The sequence below is a fragment of the Sinocyclocheilus anshuiensis genome, unplaced genomic scaffold (assembly GCF_001515605.1).
Source record: "Sinocyclocheilus anshuiensis isolate Anshui unplaced genomic scaffold, SAMN03320099.WGS_v1.1 scaffold1472, whole genome shotgun sequence".
Lineage (NCBI taxonomy): Eukaryota > Metazoa > Chordata > Actinopteri > Cypriniformes > Cyprinidae > Sinocyclocheilus > Sinocyclocheilus anshuiensis.
The window spans coordinates 1,089,458-1,103,155 of NW_015542453.1; the positions used below are offsets into that span (position 1 = coordinate 1,089,458).

The following is a 13,698-nucleotide window of genomic DNA, read 5'->3' on the forward strand; positions in this document are numbered from 1 at the left end:
AATGATTCGCGGGACTCCCGCAAAATAGAAATTATATAAACATTAAAATGTCTAAAACATGTAAATTGTTATTTATGTGTTGCACAAAAGCAAAAAGAACAATTAATAACATTAAAATGATTAACGCACAAGCTAGGCAGAGTTTCTATTCATAACACGTGTTTAAAGGGTTGCTCAATGTAGCCAATAACAGACTCAGCTGTTGATTTCTGGAACGCAATGGCCAACCAGAAGTGATTACTGTAGTTAGAATCCACTCACAGCAGTGCTGAAATTGCGTGCTCACGAATCGTCTCATTTTAACACACGAAGTGTAGACGTTGTGAAAAATTAATTGTGCATATGTTCATTGTGTTATAACAGAGCTTTATGAGATCGCGATGAACTGAGTTGTCAGCTTTTAGTGATAATAAAGGAAGCGCTGCTCGCATTCTGCCATGCCAAACCATGCACGCAGCAGCCCATGCTTGCTTTTCTGATAAAAATAACTGGTTTGAGAATGCTGATGCTTAGCCTAAATAAGAAATATTTTATCGGGAGCATTTATGCTAGGATGTTGAGGATCTTAGGATATGTTACAGGACCATTTAATGTAAATTTATTTGATGTGCTGAAAAAAAAATCTAGATTACTTTTATGCGGGCGGGAGCGGGCCCAGATAAGGTATTTTTCTGCGGGAGCGGGACTGAAAAATCCGTCCCGCGCAGGTCTCTACTTCATAGCTCCGTCTATAGCGCATTGTGATTAGATGTTTACACTGTCAAAACAGTAGACAAACCAATGGGCCACTGGCTGCTCGCTGTCCCTGCGTGATAGTACTCTGTATAGTATATATATATAGGCTATATATATAAAAAAACATTCTGTCGGCCCCTTAAATGCGTCGGCCCACCGGGAAAATGCCCGGTATGCCCGATTACCAATCCAGCCCTGCAAGAGACTCAACCGTTGCTCACCTTCATTTTAACAGATGCTGTGCTGTTGTTTGCATTAGCCAGGTGACATAAAATGTATTCATGTTGCAGTATTTTGAGTGAGGAATGGTTCTTCACTTCAGGGCAATAACACGATGTGCATCAGCCCAGTGATAAGCCTGAAAGTAATGGATCAGGCGTCCTTCTGCAGCATTGTTGATCCCTTATTCTTTTTAGATGTCTCCTTGTTGTCTTGGTCTCTGATACATTACAGAGCTGTTCACGCTCTACTCCCCTCTCAACACAATGCATTTGGTCTTCAGGGGATACTGTGTAAAATGAAGGGGAGTAAGAATCTCTTCCTCAATTTAGGTCAGCTTTCTGACCTACTTAGGACCCACTGATTGGATTCAGCAATGCTAACCAGACCCACTTTCGTGGCTTTCAACACTTCCTAGAGGAATGTGTTTAATCCAAAATGCCACATGTACAGTACAGAGTCAAACACTGAGCTTGGCAGAGCATATAAATAAAGATGAAGTGGTTGTGAAGTAAAAGGAGACCTTTGATTCTAGCTATGAGCATAATGTGAGGTCATTTGCTAGAGCTGGTTAGTACGTTTACTTAAGATGCGCCCTAAGGACTGACAAGGCTTGGATACATACACTTGCACAAAGACATGGATACTACAGATCGCTGTTTTTTAGCACAGACAGACTGATGCAATATTTATGGAAGCCTGTTTGCTCCACAGAATAAACGAATAAAAAAAATGTTGACTTTATATCTCACAATTCTGCCTTTGTTTTCTTGCAATTCTGTTCATACTGTATCTCGCAATTCTGAGAAGAAAAGTCTGAGTTGTGACATAAAAAGTCGCAATTACTTTTTTATACCATGATGGAAACAAAAATGAAATTTGTGAGATGTAAATTTAGACTTAAATTTACACATATTATGTAAATTTAGAAAAAAAGGTTACAATTGCAAGAAATAAACTGAGAAGTCTGAGAGAAAAAGTCAGAATTGCGAAATATAAACAGAATTAGGAAAATTCTGAGTTTATATCTTGCAATTTCGTATATATTTTTTTCTCAGAATTGCAAGAAAAAAGTATGAATATATAAAATCGTACCACTGAATACAGCAATTAAAAATGGTAATTGCAACTTTTTGTCACAATCCAGACTTTTCTCACACAAGTTTCTCAGAATTGCAAAAAAAGAAAAGATATATGAAATTGCATTTGAAATCTGAATATATGAAATTGCAAATTCTGAAAAAATTGCATGAAAAAAGTCTAAATTGTGAGGTAAGAAATTGCACTTACCTTTTTAATTTCTTTATTGCTGAAAACAGGCTTCCATAAATCTTAAAGGACACATACTAAACAAAGCATACTTTCTGCTGTTGTGCAGTTTCTGAAAACGGCTGCTGAATGCAACATCTTTGTTTAACTAGCTGTACCAACTTTTTACATTTGCAGTGTGCAGAGACAGCTGTATAAGAAATTAATTGGTTAAATAGGGGTCTGGCACAGCTGTGGCTTAGAGATCTCAACTAGGGCAGAACCTTTTGACAAGCAACACTATTACAATTTATCATATGGTAAAATTAACTATAACTAACCTGATAATAATTTCAACTTGAGTAAGCGAGTAAATACTTAGCAACTACCAAAACACCATGGCATCAACCTAGCAACATGCTAACAACCACATTTGAAACCGCATAGCAAGAAAGATCTGGCAACCATGCCGAACATCCTGGCATCATGGAAGAAGAGTTTAGTACGTGCCAACACAACTTAAATTTTTGTTCTGTAGATAATTCTGGCCAAGAACCGCTCACTTAAACAGGAAGAAACTGACATGTAAAGCAATCACTCACAGCTTTGTACATATGTGCCTTTTGGGGGAAGATTACATTATATATTGAGCTATAATATACCAAAACAATAGGCTAGCACGAAAAAAAATTAAATGATGACATGGCTCTATGAGTTTACAGAAAAATAATCTGAAAATGATTGAAATGAAATGAAACGAAAAATACTTTATTTTGCTAACCTTGCAAACGGTAACACAACCAGTGTTGGGGAGTAACTAGTTACATGTAACGGAATTACGTAATTTAATTACAGTTACATATGAACATTTTAAAGATTACAAAGGGGGTTACATCTGAATATTTTCACACACAAACACACACAGATTTAATTGATTTCTTTCCCAAATTGCAGTGACTGCTCTAAAATATGAGACACCAATGTTTCAGGAGTTTAGGACACAGAATAGGACACATGCTTATTCAATAACTGTTTTATTTCCTATTTGGGTTTGTGTATAGGCCTGTGCTTTATTTTTTAAGATTAACTGTTAGATGCCAGTGTTACCTGTAGCTATGCAAAGATTTGATTTCAAAAACAGTATCATAGCCCTTAAACTATTTCTTGTTATGATTTTAAATCTGTGTTTAACCTCAGAATGATCTCAAAGTGAAAAGAGGTGCTAAAGTTTGATTTTGTGGTGGGTGTGCTTTAAAATTCAATTATTATTATCATCTTAATTCAAGTGATGAAGGATTTGGAAAGTCTGACAGTAATCAGAGTACTACTGTAAGGTTATAAACCTGCCTGCTTTACATGTTTCAAAATGATTACCAGTTGAAAACATTCATTAGAAATGTAGAAAGTAATCAAAAAGTAATCAAATGTAATCAGTTACATTACTTTAATAAAGTAATTGAAATAGTTACACTACTTACATTTTAAATAGGGTAACTTGTAATCTGTAACCTATTACATTTCCAAAGTAACCATCCCAACACAACTTTCTTTTAAGGACCGATAAAAAATCATCTGGTCCTTACAGAAATTGCCAAGCAAATCATATTTGAACTAGATCGAGAAAATGCTTATTTTTTTGTGCAATGAGCATCATATGGTTAGTGAACAGACTGTGGTGGTCTGTGGGCATATGCATCGTCACATATAGAAGAACTGTTTTGCTATAAATAGGGAAAGAAACAGAGCACTTCACAAAAAGGTACATAAAAATGTGATTATATACTTTTTGATAATTTATGACACCATGCAGGGGACTGTGGAAATAAAAAATGCTTATTTTGGCTGTGATACCAAACATTTATTTCAATATATATTAAGACATATCATCCTCAGTCAAAATACATCGCTAAACAAAACCCCACAAGGCGAAACTTCCAAATATCTGTCAACAGGTTCAACCGAAAAGCCATAGAGCACTAATAAAGCAAGTGTCTCTATGACACTCAAATAATAACCCACTGATCTCTCTTACATTTCAACAGTTTGCTGGGAAACTTACAAATATCTATTTACGGGGTAAAAAGATCGAATGATTATTCGGTTGATTCTGCAGAATGAAACAGAGTATAAACCAAGGGACCAGCCATCACTATTAAAGGCATCATTTACAGAAAAGCAAAACAAAACAAATCCTTTAGTTACAGTACATACAGTATTAAGTCACCATGCATATGTAAGGACAGGTTAAAGCCATAATGTGGGGTACAATTATACTGTACAAGCATATATAAAACTTTAAAATGTGTTGGTTCGAAGTCACTCTTTTAAAACCGACACATCTAAATATGTATATATATATCAATGAAATCTAAGTTCAATAAAAAAATAAAAAAAAAACCAACATCATATAAATGACACTGTACATGAATTAACTACATGTATCTGACACCTTGTTCAACATACAATCTTATTTGGCAATATTTATGTATACATTACAATATGGTCCTAACAAGTATGTAAACAACGAGCTAGAAATACAAATACACAGTTTAGAACTGTTTAGAAATATACACGCCACACAGGACGAATCCTAACAGTCTACTTGTGTATTTTATTAAAACGTCTTAGTTTATGCAGCACTTGTCATTATGCAGTAGTGCTGGGCGGTATACCGGTTCATACCGAATACCGGTGTTTATTTTTCTTATGATATGAATTTTTAAAATACCTTAATACCGGTTTCGTTTAAATAATGTTCGGAACGCGTTTGAGGGAGGGTCTCTCTTCACTGTTGCACTGTGGCGAGGACACATTTGTATGTGTTACTAAGCGTGAAAGTTCCGAAACTGAAGCTGTAGAACTAATAGAACGCGATGACACAGAACTCGTCCACAATATCCACATTGACCGCCACAAATATCCACTGCCCCCTGCCATCAGCTCCTGCATCTCACACACACATACACACACGAGCGCGACTTCAGCGCTAGATTTCGCAACTTTCAGACGCTTTTAGCGGCTTTTTCCCATAGAATATATATACTGACAAACCTAGCTACTTTTTTGGATAAACCTTAGCTATGATTCAGTTGGAAGATGTCGCCAGTGCTGCCCCGCGAGCGCGAGGTCTGACTTTCCCGGCGCAGTCGTCTCTCTCGGCGTCTGTTCTGTGCAGTGAGCGGCAGAGAAGCATCGCTTTCAGCTGGCCGTACCACAGCCGACTCGTCAATAAATGAGTACAAAACAGCGTTTCCAAGCACCTGTCGCTTACTGACTGTTTGGAATTATAAATATGAGCATAGTTCGTCTATTAATATAATGCAAAATTTTTTTTGTTACTCAGACGCAGGCAGTGCGCTGCATGAGACAAAAAAGTTATATAGCCAAAACCACCGCATTGCCGCTCAACATGCATCTACTGTGCATTCATGTTGATTTTATCAGACGATGTCGCGATTATAAATGAGAGTGACTCCTGGTTAACATGTATAAATGGGTCGTGTTTCGTCACTATTTAGAGTGGAATTTTTCTACAATATTCACTCATCATGACAGTAAAATAGGGCATTCTAAGTCAATCTACTGCAGTAGCCTATTTCCTCTCTCAATCAATAGAAAATGTGGTTTACACACAGTCATGCATGGAAAAAAATAAATAAATACCGTCATATACCGTGAAACCGGTATAATTTTGAAAAATACCGTGATATAAATGTCTGGTCATACCACCCACCACTATTATGCAGTGACTGTGCCTATTCTTCAGTGCCATTTGATGGCACAGACAGTGGATATTTAAAGCAAAGTCACAAAAAGCAAACTGAACATCTGTCAATTCTGCACCGTAATCATTACAGCAGCAACATTTTTGTACAGTTACTGCAAGATGGGGCTAAGTTATCACTAGCTAATAGGCATATAATACTTTTTGAGGCACTCTATGAATATGATTATTAGTATTTTTTAGATGTTTACAAAAATAAGCAATGAATTCCCATAGTACCTTTGGGGGCTTCCTATTGCTCTCATATTGTGTATGCTTCTCTGCAATGTGCAGTGAAGTATGAGTCATTTGTTTATGCCCACACTCTTAAAAATAAAGAGGACAACGCACCTCAGTAGCTATATAACCCCATCCTGCCAGGCAAAATGGGGGGACAACTAAGAAAATGATGCACAATACATCACTGTAAACTTACAGCAATGGGCCAAAAAAAATACAATTATACCTGTGCTCAAAGCACACTACAAAATACGGGGGCTTGCAAATCAATATATATGAGTGAAATAGTGCTCATTGGCCTAAGGAACCAAATAAAAGTTTTATATTACACAAAGGCAATATGACATTAATGTCTGAAGAATGTATTGTTCTCTGCATTACAATGCCAAAGGCTGAGTCTCTATAAATGTATTGTCTCTATGCCAGCAAAGAGCGCTTTCAGCTGTTTGAATGAAAATTGCTCATTCATGGTCACTAAAACACACAGTGCATATGGTTAAACAAGCCCCCTAAACAAAACATCCATTTGGTTAATACATTGTTGCTAAAATCCTCTGTAAACGTCACAATAACATTCTCCTATTTGTCTAAAAGCTATGAGTCTGATTGAAAGCCCAGCTAAAATATTTAAAAGCAACATAGTGAAAACCATTTTTCTCCTTAAGCATGAAAAGATGTGATTGAATGGTCCAGTATACATACAAATATTTATATTGAGAAAATATATATAAATTTGCAAAGTTTTTAAAAGCACCCACGTTGCCATGAGACAACAGACAATTCCGATAAGACAATGGATTCGATAACAAAGCTAATCCGAATGAGATAGGCAAATCAAACAATCACCTTTACCAAACAGGCTCAAATTTAATATTTTGTGCTTATGTTATAGTAACGAGGCCTATAGAATGCAGATTGAAAATGCACAATGTTGCCTTACGTGTTCTGGAGAGTGCAGTTGTGTCTAACGGTCAGGGAATGTACATGTGTCCAGAATCTCTGGCTCTATGCAGTCCCCTAACAGAGCCTCCAGTCTTCAGAGTTCAGAGAGCAAGGCAACTCTTAGAGGATTGGTAAGAAAAGAGGGTTCTTTCACTCCTTGAAAGTCAAAATGGGGGGGGGTGTAGGGGAGAGTTTGAAAAAGTGAGGCAGGTTCCTGGCATTATCAGGACTAGATCCTCTGTCGGGCAGCAGGATGATGTTGCCTTTCCTGCGTAGTGTGGAGTCTCGACTGGAGGTGGTGGAGAGAGTTTCTGAGGTGGCTTCACTGCTGGCTTCCACCGGTGTGACTCGGATGGTGGTGATACTCTGTTGGTGGTGGTGATGGTTGTGGTGGAGGTTGTGGTGGCTGTGGTTGCCGGAGAGGAGGATGTACATGTGTCTTTAGAGATGTGTCTTCACTAGGTTTAAAGTTTCCAACTGCATACAGACCCTAGGGTAGTGCAAAAATGCAGAATATAAACAGCAACATCAATCAATAGATGCCATATAGATCTTAGTCATGATAGTGACATTTATTTTTTTGCAAATGAAAATAAGTATTTGAGAGACACTTGTATATTATATTCAAATTGTTATATGGTCTCCCAGCCTGGCCAAGCTAGTCTTTAGCTGGTTTGTGTTGTGGACTGACTCAGTCATTAGGTTTATGCTTATTTCTGACTGTCAAAGGCAAGAATCTTCTCCAGTCAATGGAAACAGTCTTTAAGAGTGTTGAGTCCAGTCTTAGCTTTAGTTGGGTAGCCAGAAAGTCTCTCCATCACCATCTGTGAAGTACCCAAACCCCCCTAGAACCAGTCAACACACCAGTCTGACCAGAAGATTTTTTTTTTCAGCATTGTTGTCTCAAGGTCCTGTAATGTTTCACAACACATTTTCAAATTTTTACATGTTTGTTTTGTCACCAGTAATTGCTTTGCCAAGATATATTTTCAACATTAACATTAGTTGAATGATCGACAGACTTGTTTTCATTCTCCAAAAAATAATACATATGGTGCCTACATTGACTAAAGTCCATCATAAGCCTACATTAACTTTTGAGAGCTTTCCTCATATTACTCACAGCCAGAGTATCAAACAGCATTACATAGTAATTTGCTTGACCTGATTAGCGTACACTATGCTAAGCAATCAATAAAATCGGGACCTGATGTAAGGAGTTTTGGCATTGTTTTTGATGTTAGAAATCACAGGGTGTACATAGCCCTCAAGAGCAGATTGAGCAGGGAAGAAGGAGAATTAGTGAGAGCGAAAGAAAGAAATGGTGGGAGGAATGTGAGGGGTGTGTGTGGGTGGAGAGCAGAAAAGAAGCCACAAGGGATTTGCATGTGCAAGCTATTTTTATCTCCATTAAAACAGCATTGTCTTATAGCACCTCGCTAATTCTCTATGATTCTTTTCCAGAGTCAGGTTTCATAGAGTAATATGGATTTGTCATGGGAATATGTAAAATTAATTATTATCCACACAGTGCCTTTGAAAGCCTCAACAACAAGACTCACCAGGTAGACGGCTATGCCCCCTCCTATGAGAAAGCCACAGTAGACATCCACGGCATGGTTCTTGAACTGAATGATGCGAGTCAGGCCACAGATAATGCCACAGATGATGAAGGAAAACACCAGGAGTGGCTTCAGGAGCTTAGATGAGTCAGTCAGAGTGGCATTAAAGTACATCTGTGGAAGGAGACCAGCCTTTTGACTGAAGTTGAATGAAAATGCTTTATAGTGGAAAGGACAGTTGGATTATTTGGCATGCAGTTAGATATCGCTTGAGTCAACTGTGCCATGAGTCAAGTGGATTACTTACGGAGATGTACACAGCCGCAAAAGCTGCCAGAGTGGCGTGCTGAGATGGGAAGGACTTCCTGTAATGAGAGACAGACAGCCTTGTTAGATTTTCAGATCGTTTTCACACTGAACACATTTGAGGTAGTGTACCATGCTAAAGGACAGATGGGAATGAAAAGCCACAGATAATCATGTCTATAGTTCCCTAACTCATATATTGCGCCAAACAGGATCAGAGCTTTTTATTTCCAAGAACTAGATATTCTGGAGACACATTTCAATGTATGTAACAGAAGCATAAGCCTTTGGGGACACACACACGCCACACCGACTCTCTTTACGTCTAATTTTTACGTTATACAAAATGTCTGCATAACATATAATCACGGCTATTGAGAGTGCATGAAAAAATCAGAGCTGCGCAAATGGATGTGTGTGGGTGTGCTGGAATGGGCAGCCGGGTTGTGAGCGAAGCAACAAGACTGAACTCTGTGTGGGTTTTACAGGAACGCCATGTGCCAGAGGACAGCGCCACATTCATTCGGCTGCCTTCACATTTACCTACACTGTTTATAGTAGGGATTATATATTATATTATAAGGGACCTTTACTGTAAGTAGAGTTGCTGTGCAGCAGGTCCATTTAAATTTTGTCAGCCATAATGTCAAATAATCTTTGTTTGGGTATATAGTTAGAGTGAGCTTTTCATAAAGTCAGTCTTGAATCATTGCATGACACAGGTATTTTAATTGCAGATGTTTGATGAGAAATCCTGAAATGGTACAAAAATGTTGCCAATTTGAACTCAATTTGAAGTGGGAGTGAACTAAAAAAACAAAAATACTTTCAAACAGATTATCACAGATGGAGGCAAATCTCAGCCCATTGAGAATTTTCTTTTTAGAAAATTTCTTTTATACAGACCAGATTAAATCAAAATGGACTCTATTTACTTTCTTAACGCATGTTCACCATCTTATTGTGATTGACTCGTTGTATGCTACTATAAAAAATGGTATTTTCATAATCTTTAATCAAAATATTTGGTAACACTTTAGAATAGGGAACACATAATCACTATTAATTAAGAGTTTCCCCTCAATAAATTCCTACTTTGCTGCTTATTAATAGTTAGTAAGGTAGTTGTTAAGTTTAAGTTTAGGTTTAGGGGTAGGATTAAGAGATCTAAAATATGGTCATGCAGAATAAGGCATTAATAAGTCCTTATAAGTCCTAATAAACAGCCAATATGCTAGTAATATGCATACTAGTACACAGCTAGTTAATAGTGAGAATTGGTCCTTAAAATAAAGTGTTACCAAATATTTAGTAACAGTAACTTGATCTGCCTCTAAAACAACTTTACTTTTCTGCTGACATCACTTGGACCACACAGGCTATTGGATAATGTCGACCAGTAGCCAAACAGCTATTTTTACACTGTTTTAGCAAACTCACATTCAGCATGGCTCAACTGTCCCTTCATAGGGACTTTGATTGATCTAAACCAATCATAATGCTGAATCTGCAATTTTTGTCTAACAAACAAACCAGACAGGAGAGTAGATTAACGTCAGTGGACTTGAACTTGAAAAATGGTGTATATTGACATCTTTCCGCAATTGAAACCTAGATACCTTAGATACCTTCTTGTCACGATCACCAGCTGGAGTGCCCATGAGCTCCACTGGAGGGCACTCCTTACTACTCCTTTGCCATTCCATCACACACTACATTTCCCATAAACCTTTGCCTGGACTTATTGTTGTGTGATTACTTCCACCTGTGCGTCATTAGCTTGTTAAATCTGTATGTATATAAGGTCTGTGCTTCAGTTGTGGTTTGTCGGTTGTTGCTTCCTGTACGTGTGTTTCTGGTTTACACTTTCGCCTTCTCCATGTGGATTATGTTCCTGACTCCTCTATGTGGATTGTACCCTGGTTTTGGATTGGATTATTTTTTTTTTTTGTGTTTAATAAACCCCTGTACTTGCATTTGGATTCTCGCTCCTCCTTGTCCTGGCTTACATGTTACAGTTCTAATGTTCATTCATGTTTATTTCATGATATAACTAGTACAGAGATGAGATGATCGCTTCACGTGTCGCTTGAACTGAGGCGCTGTGGTCTGTCACTACACATTAAAGAGCCAAAACGGTATATTTTTTTTGAATCTCTTAAAAAACGACAAAATTTGAAAGCTGAGACTTTGTTTCACACGAAAAATGACATGCTCTGTCTTGTCTGTCGGTGTGTTGTCAGTTTTCTCTTTGCTCCTCAGATAAAAATGCCCCCAATTCCCAATGGGTAAAATTATATCCTGCCCTACATTTTTTCTTGTTCACAACATCACAACACCATTTCACATTGATTTAATAGTCACAATGATAAAATAGTATGTAATGCTTGGTCCAAATTTAGACCATTTTTGGGCATGATCATGCATGTTGACGAACTACAATCTGACACAGATACCGCTCTCTGACCTGCCAGAGTTGATTGCTGCTGGATCAGGCCCAGAGCAGATGTCGTCCACAATGAAAGAGTTTTCATCACAGGAAGTGTTGAGGCTGGTGTAGTTGGGCTTGCACACAGTGAGGAAGTAGGGGGCGTGGTATCCTGTGGCCAGCTGGATAATATCTGTGATGAGTGCGGTGATGCACAGGCCAAACACATGGACCCCTGAAAATGAAACAAAAGTATACGCACAGAGCTTTTTCCTCAGTCATATAAAGCAAATACAACATTTCATAAGCAGCAAGAAGACTTCATAAGCTTGCGATAAAATAGATGGAGCTTTCATTATTAATAGCAAACTCGATATAGTACAAGACTATAAAACAGACAGAATGAGTCAAGATCAAAAGAGTATTCCGAATAATATTTATACAAGCTATATTGCTTTTTATAGAGTCACAAAGAGCAGAAATATGTACACCCACCCACAAATCTCACAGCTCGTCGGATGTAAGAGTTGAAATTGCAGCCGGCGGCGTTTATGTTAGCCTCTGTTTTGATGGCGATGTTTCTTCTGGCCAAGCAGCAGTACAGGATCCCTTCCCCAATCATAATCTGTGGAAAGATGGTCATCTGTGTTTACCCAAACACACAGCACCCCCTTTTTACCGCCATCCGTCCCCTTTCTAGTGGCTTCCAGGGGTCATTTCTAATACAATCACTGACACATCAACTCCATTACTGTAATTAAAGTAATCGCTCTAATCCATCCATTCATAGCCATATGAGAGGGATTTCATCCAAAACTAAAAAAAAAATTGATGAGGGAAGGGGGTTTCTTGAAAGTCATCCAGGCCTTCACTATCGCAATGACTAAACAGTCAATTCCATGTAAATGAAAAGCAGAAACCCATATATTTATATGTAAATGCTTCTGAAGGGGGCATCTGCTGTGGAGGACGAGATAGAGAGTGAGAGAGATGAACAAGATCAAACCCTCCTGAGATCACACTTGCCGCACACCTACAGTCAAGTGCAGCGCTCGAGTGCAGCTGGCACTACCATAACAGCTGGAGCTACCAGCAGGATACACATTCACACACCACCTGCTAGCAAAGGCTCAGCCATAATACCCATATAGTACTGAGGCCCAAAACTTATTTGGGTGATTTAGCATTGAGAGAATGTTGTCGAGTGATTAAACGTGGAGCAAAAGTCAAAATTATGAATCAAATGTTTGGGCTGAGGTGGCCATTTGTACCCATGCTTCACTGCAGACCAACCACAGACTTATTAACAGTGGCTGACAAATGCAAAATGCAAAGGATAACCAACAGTGATAGCACTCAAATGAGCATAGCCGCCTTGCAAAATTAATTAGGCCAGTATTCTGGAGCACCTAATGTGATGAAAACACCCAAGCGACGTGCTGGAGAGTTGATGAAAAAAAATGTCATTAAACATTAAACGATTCTGCTCTCTGATGAATATAGGTGGAGCGAGGCAATTTTAAGATGATGTTGATGTGACCAACACTGGAATAACAAACTTTGAAAGCCATTGTGAATATAATAAACAACTGGGGCAATGACAGAAAGCTTGTATTTTTGGTTCAGATTTATTGATAAAAAAAAAAATAAAAAAATGTAAACTCGCATAATGAAATTCATAAGAATAAAATGTAATATTATTAATGAATTAATAATTGATATTTGTAAAATGCACTTCATGTCTTGCAAAAATTTTCTGAAAAATTGTATTACTTTTTACTTGGATACACCACATGACATTATTAAATTTAGGGCCAGTTTTACTAAACAGGGCAAATTAGTGCGAGAGCACAATTCCAAAACAGCGCCGAGTTGTACAGTAAGCTATTATCACTGGACCTATTTAAATCGGACAATGGACCGTTCGACCACCAAATCCAGCAGTTTGCCATAATATCGAAGTAAATGTGCATCATTGATCATTGTTCTCACTAAAAATATTTTCTCATAACATGTGATCTGCAGTTTAATTTAAAGAGTATTGTGCACATTGCACTCCTTGCTGTCAAGGGGTCATATGATGCGATTTCAATTTTTCCTTTCTCTTTGGAGTGTTACAAGCTCTTGGTGCATAAAGAAGATCTGTAAAGTTGCAAAGACTAAAGTCTCAAATCCAAAGAGATATTCTTTATAAAAGTTAAGAGTCAGCCACACCTACCTAAAACGGCTCGTTCTAACATGCCCCCACATATCTA

General features: G+C 37.9%; 1 protein-coding gene across 1 annotated transcript in view; it reads right to left on the minus strand.

Moving 5' to 3' along the window:
- Positions 1-5,941: 5,941 nt before the first annotated feature.
- Positions 5,942-13,698, minus strand: part of plppr4a (phospholipid phosphatase related 4a) — a 24,537-nt gene continuing 16,780 nt past the window's right edge. Inside the window, 6 exon segments of the mRNA XM_016493266.1 lie at positions 5,942-7,549; positions 7,551-7,637; positions 8,710-8,883; positions 9,017-9,074; positions 11,483-11,678; positions 11,939-12,068. Coding sequence (XP_016348752.1) covers positions 7,298-7,549; positions 7,551-7,637; positions 8,710-8,883; positions 9,017-9,074; positions 11,483-11,678; positions 11,939-12,068 — 897 coding nt within the window. The 3' untranslated portion in view covers positions 5,942-7,297.